This window comes from Elaeis guineensis, chromosome 2 (assembly GCF_000442705.2).
Source record: "Elaeis guineensis isolate ETL-2024a chromosome 2, EG11, whole genome shotgun sequence".
In the NCBI taxonomy this organism is placed as follows: Eukaryota; Viridiplantae; Streptophyta; class Magnoliopsida; order Arecales; family Arecaceae; genus Elaeis; species Elaeis guineensis.
In genome coordinates this window covers 100,904,191-100,926,233 of record NC_025994.2, presented here as the reverse complement: position 1 = coordinate 100,926,233, position 22,043 = coordinate 100,904,191, and the positions used below count along the sequence as shown (strand labels likewise).

Below are 22,043 nucleotides of genomic sequence, written 5' to 3'. Positions count from 1 at the left end.
CAATCGTGAATAAAATAAGGCCCGAAGCAAGGACTGTATGTTATGCTTGTACTTGTCGTGCCGGTAGATTTTATCCGGTTGGCCTCGTTCTCCGCCGGTGGGGAAATCTTTTTGTTATGCCATCGACGGCACCGTGTGAATCAGTGAATCCACCAAAGGCCACATTAGACAGAAAAATGGCCAGTGACAACTACGGCTGCAAATGGATCCGGTCAACTTATGATCCAATCCACTTTCGGCTCGATTAAACTCAAGCTCGATCCATATAAGAAGACCCAGGGTCTGTGCTAGGTTCAAAAATTAGACTTAATATTTAGATCCAATTTAAGTCATGCAATTTTCCAATTGAATATGATCCATATATCATCTGGGACTAATCTAATTTAATAAAAAAATAAAATTAATAGTTTATCCAAAAAATTAAAATTGATCCAACTTGAATCTGATCTCATCGGTCAATTTCTTATCTATTTTTTATTTATATTATAAATATTTATATTTTATTATTTGATTTGGTGAATTCTCACACGCATGTATATAAACTCATAGATTTTGAATTTAAGAATGATCAATTAGCTGAAGAAAATTATATTTTTTTGAATTAAAACTCTAGTTTAAGTTAGCCACTTTTAGTTATTTTATTTTTTAGTGACTTTACATTAAATTGTAAATTATTGTACTAGCAAAATAACAGTTAGGTGCTTCAAAAAAAAAAAAATATATATATATATATATATATATTTTTCTCACTCTCCTACTACCTAGTAAACTACGCTAACACGGCAAAGTTATTGCCCAACCTGTCCCACTATTCCTTCCGGTGCCTACACCTAACCTCAATTTTTTCCATCAAAGCTTTTCGTGATGTACATTTTTCCTTTTAACAAGGAGTACTATACGTCCCTTCATAAATTGAAATAGTTGATGTGTTTGTTTTGCTCAATCCTTGGATAACAGAAGTTATTAATGTCTACTATAAGTTGTACGCTCCACCTTCAATGGACAAAAGAACTAATAGATCTACCTGTTTTACTCCATCCATCATCTTGTATATGTTTCTTTCCCTTTTCCATGGAATGTGTTTATAAGTTTACATGAAAAAAAAAAGATTAGATAGAAGAATCGGCCGCCCATACAAGTTCTCGTTTTAGTTTAGCTGAGTTAGACTGTGATTTTTTTATTGATTCATTTATTTATTTTTTTGAAGCAAACAGCAAGAAGATGTGCATAGATAAGGATAGATGGCAAAGCAACTATGGCTTCTCATATGACAGAAAAAATCGACTACACATTTGTTATATTCAAATTTAGCAAATGCAACGTACTCATCATGCAATATACTATTATGCTAACGATCAGAGACATTTGTTAATAAAAACATTGAAGCACATTATGCGTTCAAATGATCCGTTGAATAGAGAAAATAAAGTTGGATGTCATCTTGCTGCTCCCCAGTTATTGTGCAAAAACAAGTTAGTCGAGTCTTCTAATTTTACCAGATGAGAAGTACTTTTTAATTACCTTATGAATGCTTAAACTATTGCTTCCTTTGCTTGGCATACTCATTCATGTTTTTCACCTTCTTTATCAAATGAATCACTTCAAAACAGTCTAGCGAACACTATTTTTGTAGTGAATACTCTTTTATATGTGTTTTTCATGTTTTTGCGTTTTTAGAGTGTTATTGCTTTAGAAAATAACTTTCATGACAAATTTTGCAATCTAAATACAAGATTAAACTTAAATAACATTGAAGGCGGGTAATGAGAAACAAGTTTAATCTTAGTAAAGATAAGAATTATGCCTAAACAAATTTTTATATAATTATATATGTAAATGTAAGTTAACTTCATGGTAAAATCATGGAAATATAAAAAAAAATCTTATATAATCTCCATCATAGGTATTTCTTTGGGCCCTCCCATATTTGCACCACTAGCATGCCATAAGGCATGAAGGAGATTGGCCTAATTATAACGATCCAGGACTAGTTCATCCATAAAGACTAACTGAAAAGTATTATTTAGATTCTTTAGTTTTTTTTTAATTACTTAAGATTTACATAATGCATAGCCAATGTGGGACTAAATATATGCTAACAATGATTCTTATATATAATTTAAAAATTTCAACCATTTCTCAATTTATACATGTCATTCTTATGCAGGGGCTATACTAATTTTCTCCATATTATTCTAAATTTATCGAAGGTCTCCAAAAAGAATGTGAAGATTTGTGCAGGTGTATCTCTAATCCTATATTAGTATATAATGGGTAGATTTAGATATTTATATATGGCGAAGGAATCTAAATGATATCTTTTGATTAACTTATTTGGATAACATTTTGAGTTATTACAAATACTATCAAAGTGGATCTGGCTCATGACCTATATAGACTAGAGAATACTATAATACGAGTCTATCGGGATTGACCACGAGCTCATCATAGTATTCGTGAGGATTTATGATACTCATGAATAGATTTAGATCCTTAGTATGGTGAAAATATTAGAGCTTAAACAGAGGATGTAAGGATCCGTATGCATATATGTTTAGTCACACATCACTATATATTGGATAGATATTGGATGCTTATATAGAGTTAAAAAATTTAAATAATATCTTATGGCTATTTTTTTTTTTTTAGATGAGATCTCTGGTTGTAATATTAATAGCATTTTCTTTTAGATATATGATAACAACATTTTTCTTTAGATATATGGTAATTTTATCACTTTCAAAAAAATTATAGATAACCAGTAAAAACTTAGATATATGAAATTTAATAAGATGGATAGCCAACATATCTAAAAGAATTCATAATACAACCTAAAAAAATAAATCTGGCCAAATTCTTAGGTCCAGATCAAATTCTAGCTGGCTCCATGCCGTGCATAACTCTCGCACGCACCCACGGTTGGGTCACATTGAAAAGGCCTTCCCATTCTAAATAAAGGACTCTATTTGCACCAAATATTGCCTCTCCGGCCCCGTGCACCATACTTCATGATAGAAAAGAATCAGTTGTCTGAAAAAAAAAAAAAAATGATTCCTTGGTCACTGCCATGCCTAATCACCAAAATGACAGACTTGGCATGAAGTATGAACTCTTTTTCTCGATATCCTGAAAACATTTCCTCCGCGTTGAGACCTTATAAAGTAATCCGGGGCATATCAGAACGATCACCAATCGAACGGTCCGCGATGGGGTTTCGCACGTGCGAAGTGTTTCTGTGCGTTTTCTAATTCTTCAACGGGCCTGCAAGAAAACCGTTACCCGGAAAGGTAAAGAAAAGAGATTAAAAAAGAAGCAGAGAACAAAATAAGAAAAAGGAAATTGGAAATATCTCCGGTGGGCATTTAAACTCCAAGCCCACCCCCTCCGTCCCCATTTCCCCGCCCTCCCTCCCTCTCCCTCTCTCTCTCTCTCTCTCTCTCTCTCTCTCTCTCTCTCTGTCGAATTGGATTCTTGTCTGATATATGGATGGAGAACCGAGACGGGTACTTAATTTAATCTTTGTTTAATGTGTTTCTTGAATAATAATTTCTGAATTTTTTGAAATATTTCGTGTTTCATGATTAATTTGTTTGTCCTATTTTGGTGAATTCTTACCGAAATTTCTTGAAGTTGCGTTTGGTTTTGTGTTGAATGAGGGGAAATCTTGGTTTAGAGTTTCTTGATCTGATGTCTTAACGTTGGGATGGACTCTGGGCTTAGAATATTTCTTTTCTTATCTTGGTTTTCTTGTTTGGAATAACTGTGAGGGCTTGAATTGAAAAGATAAACGATCGTTAGATATTCCTGAAGATGGTTTGGAAATGTTGCATCTGGTAAGAGATTGATTAGGAACTTGATGAGGCTAAAAGTCTGTCTTTTAAGGGTTCTTTGCATCACGTGGGCCTTAGTGAGGTTCTTGAAGTTCTGATCGTTAGTGATTTGTCTAATGATAAGATTTCGGGGAGGATAAGGTTCTTTAAGGCAGAATAGTTTTTCGCGGGTTTGCTTGGCGGGGATTACAGGGTTTTTTTCCCCTTCGGGGTTGCATTTGGCGCAGGAGGGTAAATTTTAGCGTTTTACCTTGGTGTGGGAGGACACAGCTAGATTTGATGGTTTATATGTGATGAAAAGTTTCTTTTTCCTTGGATCAAGAGCAGCAGGAATTGGGTGTTCACTGCCTTCCACTTAAGATCATGAGATTGACTTTGAGGGACGTGAGTGCAAATGCAATGTTTTGATGCAAACCCTATGATGAATGTCTAGAACTTCCCTGGCATATTGGAAGTCGAGCTTTCCATTGCAATATTCTTTTCTTGGTGCTAAAAATGCAAATATCTGAATATATCTGAGATAGTGCATAAGAATGTTACTTATTCTTCCAAGGGGTTATCTCTAGGCTATTTCATGCAACAGCCAAGACAGAATTATGTTTCCTTTTCTCCACCCATCTTTCATTCCTTTTTTCAGGAGATTGTCTCCAATTTCTTTGCTTTTAAATCGACTTGGAGAAGGGTTCCTACTATGTTGATTTCTCATCTTAAAGACTGGTTAAACAAATACATATCAGAAAGTTTAACTTGATCTTTGGTATTATATTTGTAGCCTTACAGTTTATACTCTAACAAACTAGAAACGCCTTGGCCAAGAAGAGGTCTTTCTTCCAAGGGGTTCTCTCTAGGCTGTTGCATGCAATAGGTCTTTCTTCCAAGGGGTTCTCTCTAGGCTGTTGCATGTATTGCATGCAACAGCCAAGACAGAATGATGTTTCCATTTCTCCACTCTTCTTTTATTCCTTTTTTCAGGAGAATGTCTCCAATTTCTTTGCTTTTAAATCATCTTGGAGAAGGGTTCCTACTATGTTGATTTCTCATCTCAAAGACTGGTTAAAGAAATACATATAAGAAAGTTTAACTAGGTCTTTGCTATTATACGTGTAGCCTAACAGTTTATACTGTAACAAAATTTAAAACACCTTGGCCAATTGCAAGAGGCTTAACTAAGCAAATATGTGGCATGAAAAGTCAAGGATTCATGAATATTAGCGAGTTCTACTTAACAGTTGCTAACATTCATGAATCTTAACAAATTTAAAATTCCTTGGCCAATTGCAAGAGATTTAACTAAGCAAATATGTGGCATTAAAAGTCAAGGATTCATGAATGTTAGCAACTTCTACTTACAGAGGTTCCATTGTAATATTTTTCTGCAAACATAATGCATTGCAGCTATTTCAGATGTCTCTGTTTTTATGGACCCCAAGTTCACCTATGGGAAATAACTTGTTTGATTGATAACAATGACTTCACCATGCAGAACTAGTGGTGCTGCTGCCAGTGCAGTTGGTGAGTGTGTAAAGCACATAGCTTCTCAGTTGTCTAGAGGTCAAGAATCTGAACATCTAGAGGTCAAGAATTTGAACCTCTCTTACTTCCGAGTTTTATCTCAATCAAAAGCTGATTAACACCGAAAATCGTCCTTGTACCTCCAACAACTCTTGAATTTTGACCACTGACTAATGATGATCTTTCTCTTAACCTCATATATGCATTCACATATCATGTCCTTGATGTCATTCTTTTCTTGTTGTGTATACATACAAGTGGATGTTGCATACTAGTCACCATCCCCAGAAGGTGTGCATCTATTACAGGAGTTAGGGTTCTCCCATAAGGATAAGCGGCACTGATCTCATACCACCTGTAACCTGTATATTTTTTGAAGAACATTAGAAGAAAATGTCAAAACCATTTGTTAGGTTTAGTGGCAGCAAATTTGGGTACCGCCCTACTCTGGGATTCACCTTCATGTAGAGGAGGATATTGGGATTTTATTTTGTAGGCTTCATGCAATATGATATTATCCCTTCACTTGGAGTTCTGTGATAATCTTGCTAATGTGGCTTTATTGACTATGATACTATTGTTGCCAAGACACTGAATATGTATGGTATGAATAGTTGTATATTTTTGCAGACATTATATATTTATGTTATATGAAAAAGACCATGTCTTATGTCTTTATGATATATTACCTTTGTCTATAATATTTACACTACTATCCGTTTATTTATTTTCGTACCAATATTTCAGGTTTCAGTTTCAGATTGGTGCTGTACAATCTGTTATGCATGTGATAATTTTACACCCTCCTGTCTTTCTACTTAAGTATCTGGTACTTGGATCATAGCCTCCAAACTATGTAGGAGCCATATACAAAATGAATATCCCTGGGTTAATGCTTCCCGCTTTCACTTTTTCAACTGACTGAACAGCAGAAATCTTTTAGATGTAATGACTTGAGGATTAAAAGTTCTTGTGCTGGTGATATGTCCAGACCTTTGGGAAATGCAATAAAAGAAGCTTCACGAGGTGTCAAATCCCAAGAGAATCTGACAGACATTGGATCCCTCAAGCAGTGTTCAGATGATCTTGGTCAACTCTCCAGACATTCCTCTAATGGGAATAAATCAGCTGGCTTAGCATCAAAATCATCAAATACAGATGAGCCAATGAAAAGGACCTCTAAGAAAAAGAGAAAGAAGGGGAAGTTGAACAAAAAGCAATTTCAAAATACTGTTGCCTCGAAAACTGATTTGGCCAGTCTGACTTCTACTATCACTCAAATTGGTCTGGAAGAGAGTTCTATGGCAGGACCAAATGAACGGAACCAACACAATGAAGGGGTATGTTATCAATCATTGAAAGAGGTAATTGATTGCTGTGCTCACAATGATGTTGCTTCCAGATGTGATAATGCACATTCGCAGTCTACTCTTGACCCAGAAGGATCGCAACGTGTTTCAAAGACTGATGATATTGAATGTTTATCCAGAAGCAATAGGGAAACCTCCGAGGTTGTTGTTTTGCAGGATTCTACATCACACTTCTGTAAAGTTGACGACATCAACAGCACACAGTTAGTAAGGAAGAATGATAAAGATGTAACTTTCCCAGGTTCTGTAGTTATATCTGCCACAGGCTGGGAAAACGTGGATTCATGTTTGAAGGATGCAGGTGACTGTGAAGAAAAATCATCCAGTAATGCACATTACCAAGATACCTGTGGTGTCATTGGAAGCCAAATACTGCCTGAGGATACTTGCTGCAGAAGCATGGAAGCTTTTGAAAATAGGTCAGATGCAACAAATTTTGGAACAAAGAGATCAAACACAAGTCAAAATAAAGTTAATGCAGACTTCAGTGATGTCAGGAATGGGAGAAACATCAAATCACCCCATATGAGATCTCAGTCAGTAAACCATTTGGCACATTGTATCAGCAGCACGAAAATGTCAATGGATGTGCAAGAGTTCAGCAAAGATGGTAGTATTGAGAAGAACAACTCCAGCAACCAGTATTTCAAGGCAAGTGATGATCCTGCAATTGTAACAAATCAAGACGTTGAACATGATGAGGGGAAAGCTCACACTCTGATTGATGCATCTCAGTTGCCAAGCCAGATAAATAACCATAAGCGTATCGGGAAGGAGAATGCTTGCTACGTTTGGCAAAAGACCAGGAAAAATATTGGAAGTATGCAGGCTCGTGGCAGGAGAAGATTTAATTGCTATAAGATGTGCATGGATGCTGATACAGCAGGCAGAACTTCTCTATCAAGGCACAATTCCTTTGCAGGAGATGGTTTGTTACCTCGTCCACAATCTTCTTATACTAATATGGATGGTTTTCAGCAAAGAGCAAAAAAATTGGGGATCAGTGATCAAGAAAGATGCATAAGTCATGGACAAGTACTAATTGAGTCACCGAAATGGGCTTTTCCACAGAGCTTGAATGTTGGATGTGGTCAGAACATGTCCATATCAGGAGATGATGGCTCCATCGGGAGCATGGCTTGGGAAAATTTGAAAGATAAACTAAACCAGCCTTTTAAGCAAGAGAATGTCATCCATTACAGAAGGGGATTTTGGGTCAGTAAAGCCAATTTATGTAAGCCTCGGACCAAGATGAATATCGTTTATAGCAATTTTTTAGAAATTCCAAGGACAATTTCCCATCATAGGAGTAATATTGCTGGGAAAAGAAGCAGCCTTGGCAATCATCACTATAAATTTGATTTTTCAGAAGCATGTGAATTTGTGCCCTCTTTTCCAGCCTGTTCCTCTAATGGACAGCTGCATGGACCATGGACAGGGACATCAAGTCATCAAAAGCTTCTGCATGAAATCCAACCACATGCTGCAACAAGGGTGCCCCTATCTGAAGATGTACTAGGTGAATGTTATCATGCTTTTCTGGATAATGAAAATAACTCACCCACGCGCGTTGAATTTGAACTTCATTGTGACAATAATTCTAAAGAGCGCATCTCTTCCACTGTTAGTTCACAGAAGTGGATTCCTGTTGGTAAGAAAGACCCCTTGATCAAATCGAGTATGGTTACTGATGCGAGTAACAGCAAGAAACTAAAATTCCATCACAAAACAGATAGTGTTGCTATTTGTGATGAAGCTAGTGTTGTGGATGTTTGTAAAGACATGAATGATGGTCTTATTAGTGGTAGACCAGGAAGATCCCTGTGGGAAGGCAAAACTGATCAAAATGCATCTGGTGCTAACTCAAAAAACTTGCCTATATACATTGGTTCAGAGCTGACAACGCAAACTCTAGATGCTGCTTACAGATTTCAGCTAGCTTCTGAACGTATTCAGCTGGAGACAGGTAGACCCATTGCTGAGTTTGAAAAATTGCTCTACTCTGCTTCTCCAGTCATTATTTCATCTGTTCTGCAGTACCATGAGGATAACAGTAGAGATCAGTCCATTCCAATTTCTTTTATCAAATTCCAGAATATAGATGTTTTATTACAAGACGTTTGGAGATGGTATGAGAGACCTGGAAATTATGGCTTGGAAATAAAAGCAGAAGAGCCTCAAAACACCAAAGGATTGGAAACTAATGTTGTGTCATTTCATGCTCATTTTGTTCCATATCTCTCAGCAGTTCAGCTGTTCGTCCACTCCCAACATCCTTCAACTGGAGGCAGCCCTGCAAACAAAACATCTGATGTGTCACAGAAGGGAGAAACTGAGCCATGCGCATTATCTTCCTTGTCTCAAAATCAGTTATGCCCTGAATTAGCAGAGCAAACATTTGTTTCTGATCTTTTCCATTCAAGAGAGAGGGATATGAAGCCATTCCACATGGCAACATCGGATAGAGATGACTCCTGCAATTCTCTTTATGCATCCTCCTTCCCTGATGATTCAGAAGTGGTGTTTGAATACTTTGAAAAGGAACCACCACAACAGCGCAAGCCTTTCTATACAAAGTGAGAACTGGAGTCTATTTTTCAGTTGTAATTGAAGCATGGTTCTTATTGTCACATCATTTAAAGTTGTCATTAATTCCTTACCAAAAATAAGTTGCTGTTAATTGTTGCAAATGTGACAATTGTCCTAAACCATTTATTTTATGGTCAACTTCAGGGTGAAGGAGCTCATGGAGATGGGTTCTTCCAATCCTTTGGTATTTGGTGACCCCTCCAAGCTAGGGAACATGAATCTGCAAGATCTCCACCCTGCTTCTTGGTTAGTAACAAGCACCTTGTTCTGTGTCTCGTAGCTTGCAAGTTACATACCAGTGCTATAACCGGTCCAAGCTTGAAATGTCTAACATGTATTAGGATTATGAATCATGTGAACTTATCGAATTTGTATACTTATTTTTCAGGTTCTCAGTTGCTTGGTATCCTATATATCGAATTCCAGAAGGTAGTTTCCGTGCATCATTTTTGACCTATCATTCTTTAGGCCATTTGGTTCTGAGACGCATCAAATTAGAATCTCTGGAGAATACTGCCTTTTGTGCTGTCGTTCCTGTTCTTGGATTGCAAAGCTACAATGCGCAGGTAAATATGGCGCCTACGAATTAGATTTAAAATTGTTTAAAGATTCATCCAATCATCAAAAATGAAAAATGAGAACTACTGTGATTTCCATGCCAAAACTTATAATATAAGATCTCAAGCTGTAATGATAAGCAAGAATTATGCTATAGCTATGTTGTGTCTGCACGCACCCACATGTATGCTAATAATTAGTATATGATTTTGCAACTCATTGTGCTGAGAACTATTTTGATTGCATTAGAATTAAATGTTTATGAAGTTGCACTTAGTGAAATCCTTCAAACACAAGGTTCTATATCATACATGCTGGTACGAGTGATACTTGTATCCTCCCTGGTTTAGCAGAACTACTCTTATTATTTTGATGATTCTGGATTTAGGGCATAAAATTGGACTTTGAATGATTTATAAATTTCACTAAGGATCCACATTCTGCCATCCACAAATTTTGGGGAGCCTTGATGATTATGGTTATGGTGTTTTGTAGGTAAAATGCTGACTTCGAATACTGGGATGAGGCTGGTTGTGGATTGTTTCTACTCGATAAAATGTGTTAGGATTGTTCTGAACAGGCTTTTCTATTGGTCAGCGTTGTTTATTCTTGTTACAAGGGTTCTATGTTGTGGTAACAGTATTGACCATTCACCAAGATAAAGGGTTTGAGTTATGGCTCACAACTGAAAATAATGCGCACGTGCCCATGTTAGAGATATTTGCCTCTCACGTGGTGGGTCTGAAACCACGTTCAATATGCTCTTTTGGTTCACAACCCTAAACTTCACAGTTCAAAAAGGTGGCATTCTGTCCCTTTTTAAGTATCATAGCAAGCCTCTCTCCCTCTCTTTCCCAAAGTTTTCAGGGCCTAAATTTCAGCATCAGTTTAGCAAGCCGACATCAGGTATAAGATCTGGTCATGGAGCCCTCTTTGACTTTGATGGGGTATGTCATGATTTGTAGACCTGAACTTTTCTAGATGGGTTACAGCTTGTTGGTTTTCTCATTATGATGAATAAAAATAATGCATACAGCTTCATAGGCTAGAACAACATTACAGCATATACTTGTAATTTCTGATGTAAAATTTTCTTTTTTCAAGTCATCTCTTTACATTCACTTTTTGCAGCAGGGTGAGTGCTGGTTCTGTCCTAAGAAGTCAGCTGGATCTGTTTTGATAGATGGCACATTTTTTGACATTTCCGAAATACTCAAAGAAAGATTGAGAACTCTGGAGGAAACTTCTGCACTCTTTGCAAGGGGACATGTTCGCAAATATCAGATCAGAACACCTAATAGGCAGCCTGACTATGAGTTCTTTCTTTCTCGAAAACAATGAGTGTAGCTGCTTCTGACATCTCGTTTGGATTCTGACATCTCATTTGGAAGCACCTTCATCTTCGTTCTCTTCCTCAGTTTCGGGTTCCTTTACACTGTGAAGCATGAACAAAGGGACATCAAGGTGGCCAACATGTGCATAAAGAAAACAGAAGATTGTAAATATAGATGAAACCCATACTATTTTGATACAAAACAGTTTCGGTGATTATTTGCAAAGTGGAAGTGTAAATACAAATGCATGCAGCTCTAGGTACCATTACCAGCCATTCACACTGGTCTTACTGTCCTCAGTGCAAGTGACTCTTTAAATAGGACTCAAGATAAGTTGTATAAAGTATCCTGATCATTATAGTGGTATGGTTCTTGATGGTGCTCTTCTAAGGGTCATTTCTATTTTTCCAGTTATTTTGTTTCTTGTAAGTGAAAATACTTATTATACTGCTAAAGCATGCATTTGGAAAACTGACTTCATGTTTGCTAAGTGAATCAAGAAAAATGTGACACAGATATGATCATTCCATTGATTAAAATTTATACTTTGGGTCATTTGATAAATCTATCAGCATCTTATTAATTAATTATGGGCCAACTGTGTTTCAGTGCTTGAACCTCACATTTAGCAGTGGAAAGTGAAAACTGCATTGTGCAGAGACCATCAAACACAAAGCCACTTTGTAACAAGCATAACACAAGGTGGAGAAGTAAATGTTTCTGGTAAATCTAGCACATGATCTGAATCATTTTCTGTTCCAGTGCCCATGTAACAAAAGGAGTTTCAATAAATATAAATGGAAAGCTTTTGGAGGAGATCACTATATTTGTTGAAATGCATAGCAGCAACTCTGTTTCCCTTTTAAAGAGTAAGGTACAGATCTCATGCACCAAACTCTCTATCTCGCTTCCCTCCCTCCCTTTTTTTATTAGTCTCTCTTCCACAGTGATGTTAAGTTTTATATATTCCCCTTTTTTCCATGTGAACGTTTTGGTATTGGTAAAACCTAGAAGCGAAGTGCTATTTTAATTGTATTAGTATTCTGTACGTGTTTTAGAAAAAAAAACTGAAAGTGAAATAAAGTAAGAAAAGAAAAACGTAGTTATTGCAGGAGTTCACCCCCCTTTCTCCTGCAAGTGTTTTCTTGGATTCCAGAGGTTGCACTATTGGGGTCTAACTACACAGTGTGAATTCCAGGAGTTTCCATCATATAACTAGAATAAGTTTCCACCATTTCTAATATGCTCAGTCGTTGCATCTCCCAATTTTACTGGAGATGGGTGGTAGCGAGCGAGCTAGCATGAAGGCAAGGGGAGACAATCAAACACAGAATTTGCAGACTGATGGGCTTCACAATGTAGAAAAAGGACTAACATAGTGTTAAAACATGAATTTGTAGAAGAGGGATTATAGAGCCCTCTCTAATGCCTCCACATATTGTGACCATTTCAAGGAGGTCAAGCTCCAATTAAAAGAGAAAAAGGAGAGGAAGAAGAAAGAGATTTAGAGAAAAAAAGAGTTTTCTTTATTGCTCGATTGTCAAGCCAATGGCTTACATTATATAAATTGATTCAAACCCAATATCCCATTTATTACATCTTACTTAATTTAACGTAATTGCTAAATAAATATAATATCAAACAGGCCATATGATTCTAAATGATATCAATTCCAAAATAAGGAAAACTAAGGAAAACTAAAAAGGAGATCCTAATAGACGATAATATCAGTACCAAAATGACAGAGGTTAAGTGGAAAATCTCAATTTATTCTTATTGCCAAAGTTGGGTTCCTATCACTCCACCACCATTGGAAATAATCTTATCCTGAAGGTTGAAATTTTGAAAAGTGCTTCTTAAGCTTATGCCAATCTTCTTGTATGGCATCTTCAGAAAGCAATTGGGCCCATTGGACTAGCACCTTAGCTATTGCATGCTTACGATACTTTTCTAGATGATATCCAAGAATTTTTACATGCTGAATTTTAAGTATCCCATCCTTTAAATTAGATAATTGAGAAATTAGCAGATCTATTAAGCCAATCTTCTTTTTCAAGCAGCAGACATGAACAATCAGATGAATTTTAGATCCACTTGGGAGCTCAAGCCTGTAAGCAACTAGTTCAATTTTCTCAATGACTTTGTATGGTCTATAGAATTGAGGAGATAGCTTGAGATTGTTGCAAACAGCAAGAGAAGTTTGTCGATACAGTTGGAGCTGAAGATATACTATATCACCAATTACAAAGTCTCTTTTAGAATGATGTTTGTTTGCTTGTTGCTTCATTTTAGCATGGGCTTTGTACAGTTTCCTTCGACAAGTGAAGGATGTATTCTTGATCCTTTAGTTTTTCCTCTAATTAATGGATATTAGTAGTTCTAGGGATATAGGAGAGGACTATAGGTGGGGCCTATTCATAAATTACCTCATGTGGAAGAATGATATCTAGTATTGAACCACCAACCCATGGAAGTCATTTGGTCCACTTCTTAGACTATTGACTAGTGAAGCATTTAAGATAGGTCTCCAAGCTTCAATTGACTTCTTCTATTGGACGATCAGATTGGGGATGATAAGTTAAACTCATGCATAGTTTAGTACCTTAAAGATGGAACAACTTCTGTCAAAATATGCTAGTGAACGTTGGATCATAGTCACAAATGATTGATGTAGGCATCTCATGTAATTTGAAACATACTCTACAAACAATTAAGCAATTTGGGAAGTACCATATGGATGCACTACTACAATAAAATAGATGTATTTAGAAAAATGGTCAACAACCACTATTATCGTGTTCTTCCCTAGAGAGTTTGGCAGGTCATCAATGAAATCCATAAAAATATCTGTCCAGATGCGTTGAGAATTAGTAAGGACAGAAGAAGTCCTGATGGTCCAAGTGTTTCTATTTTATTCCTCTGACATACATCGCGAGAAGCAATATAATATTTTATGTCTCTCTTAATTTCCTTCCAATATAAACTCTTGATAACACTCTTATACGTCTTATCAAAATTGAAGTATCCTGCTTCTCGAGAATCATGTAAAAATTGAAGAACCTTCCCTCGCCACTCAGAGTTGGCTTCTAGATCCATCCTATTTTTTTTATAAAAAAAGTCCTCCAATATATAAAAAAAATCCTCCAATATATATATAGGGTGAAGGCTTATTAGGATTATTTTGAATCTCCTGAATAATTGCCTGTAAGAAGTCATCATGTTTTATTTTTGCTCAAACTTGCTTTATCCAATTGGGTAACGGGTAAGACATAGCATGCAATCACCTTCCATGTTGCGTGATAAAGCATCAACAACTGAATTATCAACTCCAAATTTGTATGTGATCTTATAGTCGGATCCCAAGAGCTTGGCAGTCTATTTTGGTTATGCCTCCAAAGAGATTTACTGTTCTATCAAGTACTTGAGGCTATGGTGGTCGGTGTAAATTATAAAATATCTTTCCATCAGGTACTATTACTATTTGTCAACAGCATGTAATATAGCTATCATCTCTTTTTCATAGGTAGGAAGACCCAAGTGCTTCTCTAACAGGGCTTTGCTAGTCAAGGCAAGATGTTGTCCTACTTGTCTCAATATAGTACTAATCCCAATGCCCGATGCATCACATTCTATAACAAATGATTTGGAGAAATTAGGAAGCGCTAGTATTGGAGCAGGTACTATAACTTGCTTGAGAACTTGAAAGGCCGACTCTACAGTACTATTCCATTGGAAGGAATCCTTCTTTAATAAGGCAGTTAATGGAGTATTGATCTTTCCATAGTCTTTGATAAATTTTTTGTAGTAACTAGTAAGCCCTAAGGATCCCACAATTCTTTAGCATCTTTAAGTGTAGGCCACTCCAAAATATAAGATATCTTTTGGGGATCGATAGTGACGCTTTTTTTTGGATATAAAATGCCCCAAATACTTCACCTGTCTTTGACCAAATGAACACTTTGAATATTGGATAAATAATTTATTTTCTTGAAGGGTCTGAAATATTACCTCTAGATGAGCTAGGTATAGATCAGGATGTTGTCAAAAAAAAAAAAAACTAACACAAAGCACCACAAAAACGGTCAGAAAACACCATTCACAAGATTTTGGGAAGTCGATGGATTATTAGTTCACCCAAAGGGCATAACTAAGAATTCATAGAGGCCTTCATGAGATCTGAAAGTTGTCTTCAGAATATTATCTTCATAAACTCGAACTTGATGATAGCCTGATCTGAGGTCTAACTTAGAGAAATAAGTAGCTCCATGTAGCTCATCTAATAGCTCATTAATAGTTGGGATTCGAAATTTATCCTTGATGGTGATGTTGTCCAAAGCTCTATAATCGATACACATCCATCAAGATCCATCTTACTTCTGTACTAATGACACTGATGATGAATAAGGACTACTGCTTGGTTGAATAAGGCCATTAGCAAGCATCTCTTATGATTGACGCTCATAGGGCCGAATATTGGAGAGTGATTGTCGGGCAGAAGAGGAATCCGATGATCATGAGCTCGACTAGAAGGCAGTGTTGTAAGGGTCGAGAAGATAACTTTATAGATTTCTAACAAGTTCTATAACTCCAAAGACAAGGGTTGTTCCAATTTTATATTTTCTATAGAATGCAGAATCATATATATTGCAATTCCTCCCTTTGCCAAGATCTTTTTGATGGAGTGGCTGCTCATGATTTGTGTGGCTAGAGCTTTGGAACCTTTTAGTGAATGTTATCGTCCCAAGTTGTAAATTGCATAGACATCTTCAAGATGTCTCAGGTCATGGATCCAAGGTGTGAAGCCAATAGGCTCTAAGCACCACCTCACAACCCCAAAGAGGAAGCATATATAGATCTGTCTTAAAATAAAAATCTTAAATAGTAATTGATAGTTTAGAGTATTTATCATTTATTGCTAATTTGTCCCCATTAGTAGCCATTACTTCCAAAAAATTTTTCTTTATGGATAGCCATTGAATTCTTTTAGCAAGAGTAGGGTCAATTAGGGGTGTAAATGAGTCGAGTTGCTCACGAGCTACTCGAGATTGATTCGAGTCTGAGCTCGACTCGATTCGGTTATTATCGAGCTTGAGTCATTTTGAGTCAATTCGAGTAGTAGAATACTTAGCTCGAAAGCTCGCAAGCTTACATTTCGAGCTGGAGTATGGCTCAGTTAATATTCGAGTCGAGTCGAATCGATCTCAATTTTGCCTATTTTTTATCAGGCTGAGCTCGAGTTTGGGATACTAAGACTCGATCGATCTCAAATTGAGTTTCAAATCTGAGTATTTTGAGTCGAGTCAAGCTTAGCTTCCAACTACTCGACTCAGTTCGACTCGATTGCACCCCTAAGGTTGATGAAATTGTGGATACTTCCAGAGTCAATAAGAATAAAGACTGGTTGATGCTTGATTAGCCCCTGAACCCGCATTGTCTGAGGGGATAAGGATCCTAAGATAGCATGTATAGAGATTTCAGGTGCCATCTTTTCCATAGCCTTTTCATCTATCTCCTCCATGGTTTCCTCGATCTCATTATTAGACTCACCCTCGATCAAGAATAATTGCTTTGATCTATATTGATGGCCGGAGTTAAAATTTTCATTATAGTTGTAACAAGTGCCCTTATCTTTCTGTGCCTTTGCTTCAGCAGGCATCAGGTGCTTAATAGGAGGAAGTGCCTCCGTACGTATAGTTGTTGTAAAAATTGCATGTTGAATAAGGGATGGCTTTGACGTGCGGTGTTAGGCGATTTGCTTTTCTTCTTATAGATGAGCAAAATCAATAACCACAGACATGGGAGCAAGATAAAAAATTTGTACATTATGTTTCAAATCTTCTCTTAGTCCACTAATAAAGCAGCTAATAATGAACTCCTCAGTTAACCTAGTTATGTAATTTGCAAGCAAGCATCTCAAATCGTGCTTGATAATCTCGAACTGATTGAGTAGGGTCTTGACACAGCTTCATTAGTTCTCTCATATAATCCTCATATATAGTTGGACCAAAATGGTTGTAAAGAGCTTCAACAAACTCTGTCCAAGATAAAATTTTATCATTTTTTTTCAAATCATTGGAAGCATTGTAGAGTCTCTTTCTTTAGGTGATTGGATGCAAGTGGTACTTTTTAGATTTCAAATATTTGATTGAATTTGAAGAATTGCTCTACCGATAAATCCATCCAATAGGAGTCATCATCATCAAAGCGAGGAAACTCTAATCAAGTGACCCATGGCTGTACCATAGTCACGATCTCTATAAGTGAAAGATGTGATCTTTCTCTTATGGCATGGGAGGAAGTGGGTGGTCCGTATCGGAACTTAGCATGGACACCTCCATTAAAATAGATGGCTGGGAGTCGATCTTCATATTCATGTCAACAATCAAGTTTTTAAGATCATCAATGGATTGGTAATATTTTGTACCTCACTCTCAAGCTTAGTAACCTAGACATTAGTGGACTCCCTTTCTGCTAACTCCACATCCATCTTCTTCTTTTGAGATCAGTTTGTCATGCCCCAAATCTGAAATATAACACGATCATACTACTGAGGGATATCATCTTTGACAACACGAAGTCTATCAATCACAGTCAGTTAAAATTTATTATAAATAAAATATTATAAAAAATTAAATTTTATTATTCATCAAGTAATTAAACAAGATTGATTCAGAGCATCTAAATCTAAAATTAAATGCCAAACCTATGTCTCAAAATTTATTAATAATTGACTATAAGTCTATAATTATCTAATAAATTAAGATTCAACTACAAAATCTTCAAGCTGGCTAGGATAGATCCTCAAGCCTGGATCATCTTTCATTCTTAATATTATTTGTCTGAATAGAAAATGAAAAAAAAAATATAAGCTACACCAGTTCAATAAGTAAACCTTATACTATCTTATCTAGATCAAGTATAAGTTTATACATACATCAATAAATCTTTTAAAAAAGATGATTATTATTAATAGATAAAACTTTCATAATAATAGTATATTATAAATCAATCACACTCTTGCATCCGTATAAATCATGCAATTTACATAAATATAATTTTTAATATATAAAATAAATAAATTCATAAATCATGTTAACTTTATAAATAAAGTCATAAATTATCTCATTTTATCATATCATAATTTTTAATAATTATCTCAGACTAAATGCTAAAATCACTTTATACCTGTGATAGGACCATAATCAAAGTATACCAACTACTATAACCTATTGGTGAGGGCCATAGGCTGAGCTACTATAAACTACTGATGAGGGCCATATGCCAAGCCACTATAATCCACTAGTAAGGGTCGTGTGCCAAACTACTATAATTTACTGACTAGCATCATGTGTCGAGCTACCATTATCCAGTGACGAGGGTCGTATGCCAACTACTGTAATCCGCTGACGAGAACCATATACCAACTACTATAATCCATTGACGAGGGCCGCACGCCAACTACTGTACCTATTGGTAGAGTGGTATATAGATATCTGAGAATCTATAGTTATACTTCTTAAATTATATTTTCTTAAAATACGTATTCTTACATCGTAAATAAATAAGTTGAAAGATATTTAACGACTTTACATAGTTCATAATCCATAAAGTGAAATAATAATGAAATCAGTATTTTCATAACAACTATACAGATTTTCATAAATATAAGATCCATAGTTTACAAACAAATCAGTAATATTAGAATATCCATAAAATCATACTTTTTATGACAATGCATGATTTACATAATATCATATGCTTGATCCCTAATTTAAAAAAAATAAAAAATCATCGATGTTAAATTTTTTTTTATATTTCATAAAATCTTAAGCATTGAAAGTATTTGATAATTCAAAAATAAATAAAGAGTGTCGAGGTTACTTATCTCTTCCATCATAGCCCTTCAAACTTCGCTAAATAAATTTATTGAACCAATTTAGCATATAAAAAATATAATTAATTCCTATTCGATAAATTTAATCATAAGAAAAAAAGATTGCAGATATGATGGTTAGTCCAACAAGTTGTCCTGGCACCTGGACAATTCAGGACTTTGTAATCGAGGATTAGATCTAAACGACTCGATCAAAAAATCATAAAGTATAGATTAGATTATTGGATTTAGAAGAGGCTGTTGATGTTCTTCGGTTGATCTCTATTGTTATCGAAGTGGATGATAAACTATTTTTTAAGCTATTCAAATGAATAAATAGACTTCGGTTGGAGTCCGGAATACCATACCTGTGCCAACATGGCTGGGAATGCAAAATAGAAGAGGGATGCCCCTTGGAGCCTCATAAGGGCTTTATAGCCCTCCAGGTGGTCAAATAGATTTGAGGAGCCATCGTATGGCTCCATCCAAGACATCTTAAACCAACTCGAGATCAGTTCATTCAGTACTAAGCGAACAAAAGGGGCTGCAAGTTGAAATTAAGGCCATCGTCATTCTTCTGGCTCCCACTTTGCACCTCCCCAAGGCGGCGCTCAACTTTTCGGACCCTTTGTTCCAAGTCATGCTCTCTTGATGAGATTTTTTAGAAAGTGTGGAGTACCCCAGGGTTGAATTAACCCCCAAAAATGCAGGAGAGTGTCAATTGGTAGAAGCGAAATAATGTGTGCATCGAGGAGTTGGATCCATGCTCCTAAGGCAAGACCAACGGCTATGTCGAGAAGAAGCAGCCCAGTGGATAAGCTTCTAGAGTTGCTGCTGCTCTGTTGCCTATTAAAGTTGCTGCACAGCATTGGTGAGGGCCTAGACCTATTAGACCATGATGTTGAATTATTGTGGGCTTACTATAATAGGAGGTTGCACTATCCCTCCACGATGGATTGTCGGGTGATGCCACCTTGGCTACGATGAGCTGATTGTTAGTGAGAGGTGGAGTTGTGCACTCTCATTCTTATCATGGTTCACTTTCTTCTAGTCTTAGGGTTGAAAATCATTCCTTTAGCACCAATCTGTTGCCACGAAATTTTGATTCTAGGTGAGTAGCTGTGGTTGGGACCGTTCGAGCTAGTGGTCGGCCCTGATCCAAGGACAACGATAATTTCTTGGAGAACCTAAAAAGCAGTTCTCTCATGTCGAAAATTCTTCGATGGAGGATCCTCCGATGCTTAAGTAAGTTAGAGTTTGAGAATAATAGAAGAAAAAAAAATAGAAAGTATAGAGTCTCTTCTTTTTTTGTTGACTTACCTAGGTCCCCTGTGCCTCCCTTTGTACGGAGGTGGGTAGTTGTCCGTTACCCCTAATTCCAATAATGACAATGGCAAATCAACACCACAAGCATGAGAATTACGAGTAGTGGCTATAGGCATTACTCGCATGAAGTTAGTCCATGTGCCTGTATTTTTAGTAAACTACCCAAGATTTTAGGAGTTTTATCTGGGATGATCTTTATTTCTATAACTGCCTGATGGTTTAAAACCTCATCTCGAGTTGTCGGCATGTTCCTGACCTACATCTTGAGTCTTCGGCAGGCTCCCGACCTGATGGTCGGTATGTATCCAACGATGGGGTTTGGTGACCGATGATAGGAGGCTGTTCTAATTTGGGTGCTTTGACTCTTTCAAGTCATCGATAATGAATGCTCGGTCACAGTTCGAAGGGAGTGTGGTCGAGGCCGGGTAGCAGACTCCCCCCAAAGCTTTGGGAAGGACATATAATTGTTTTTTCTTGGTAAAGAGGGAAATGTAATGTTGGAAATTATTAGTAGAATGGCGTCCACCTCGCTGCATTTAACAAGATCTTCTAAGAAAATAAATGCCAACATGAAACCCACAACCACAACAAACACCAGCATTTAGGATCCCCTCCTCGTTCTTCAAACAAAAATCAGATGGGGCAGGCACTATCAAACATTACATGACTAGGTTTCATAGTTTGGTATGTTTCTTTTAATATCAATTTTAAAGAATAAATTTAAAAATTAAATATTTTTTAATAATAAAATTATTAATTCGATGATTAAAAAAATGATATTTTTTTTCTTCCTTATTTTCAGTACATATTTTTAGTGATATATAATATATAATCATATGATAGATACTAAATAAATTAATTACCAAATAAGTCAATACACATCTACAAATAAATTGATAAATAATTTTTAGAATATAGAGTTTATCCATATACAGTATATAGCTAGATGATATATACTATAAGTTTTTTTGATATGCATCTATAGATAAATTGATATATAGTTTATCGAACTTTGTATTCATCACTATATATTTATAGATAAATTGATATACATATATAGATAAATTGATATATAGTTTACCAAACTTAGTATTCATTAGTTCTCAACATGTGGCCAGTTGATATACATCTAACAAAATATTTGTTTGACATCCCAATATACATTTGTAGATAAAGGATACATAGTTTTAGAACATAATATTTATCAATATACAGTATATGACCAAATGATATAAACGAGATGACTTACTGATACATACTATAAGCTTTTTTAATACATATTTAGTAATTACCATCCAATACATATTTACAGATAAATTGATACATAGTTTATCAAGTTTAATATTCATCAATGCACAATATATGATTAGTTGATATACACTTAGTAAAATATTTATCCGACATATTAATACGCACTTCTAGATAAAATGATACGTAATTTTCATAAACTTTTTGTTAGGATTTGATACCTCGAGATTCAGCCTACATTAAGCCCACAGCGAGGTTCGCGGCGAAAAACGAAGTTCAACGAGACCAAGATCACCTGAAACGGAGCTCGGATGGAGGAGATACGAGCTTTTGAAGTCGGCACGAGAATCGAGGCGGTGGAGGACCGCCGGCGACCGGCGGCAGCGGTGCGATCCAGGCCCAG

The 22,043-nt window shown here is 36.2% G+C and overlaps 1 protein-coding gene and 1 non-coding gene across 6 annotated transcripts; one reads left to right on the top strand and one right to left on the bottom strand.

The window, feature by feature from the left end:
• Positions 1 to 2,121: 2,121 nt before the first annotated feature.
• LOC114913022 (U6 spliceosomal RNA) lies at positions 2,122 to 2,224 on the bottom strand. The gene has a single exon (XR_003799042.1). It is a non-coding gene; the product is annotated as a U6 spliceosomal RNA (small nuclear RNA).
• A 1,180-nt stretch (positions 2,225 to 3,404) lies between these two features.
• On the top strand, positions 3,405 to 11,722 carry LOC105049800 (uncharacterized). 5 transcript variants are annotated; one of them, XR_003801851.2, is made up of 6 exons: positions 3,405 to 3,503; positions 6,334 to 9,288; positions 9,446 to 9,547; positions 9,690 to 9,867; positions 10,355 to 10,806; positions 10,991 to 11,124. XR_003801851.2 is itself a non-coding variant. In XM_010929571.3 (5 exons), exons 1-5 carry the CDS (start codon positions 3,487 to 3,489, stop codon positions 11,198 to 11,200), a joined length of 3,462 nt encoding a protein of 1,153 aa, XP_010927873.2. In that variant the 5' UTR covers positions 3,405 to 3,486; the 3' UTR covers positions 11,201 to 11,722. The 5 variants fall into 5 exon arrangements, 3 of the variants coding, with proteins under 3 accessions (XP_010927873.2, XP_029122550.1, XP_029122551.1); XR_003801852.2 differs by having other exon boundaries at positions 10,994 to 11,123; XM_010929571.3 differs by lacking the exon at positions 10,355 to 10,806 and having other exon boundaries at positions 10,991 to 11,722.
• Positions 11,723 to 22,043: the final 10,321 nt, after the last annotated feature.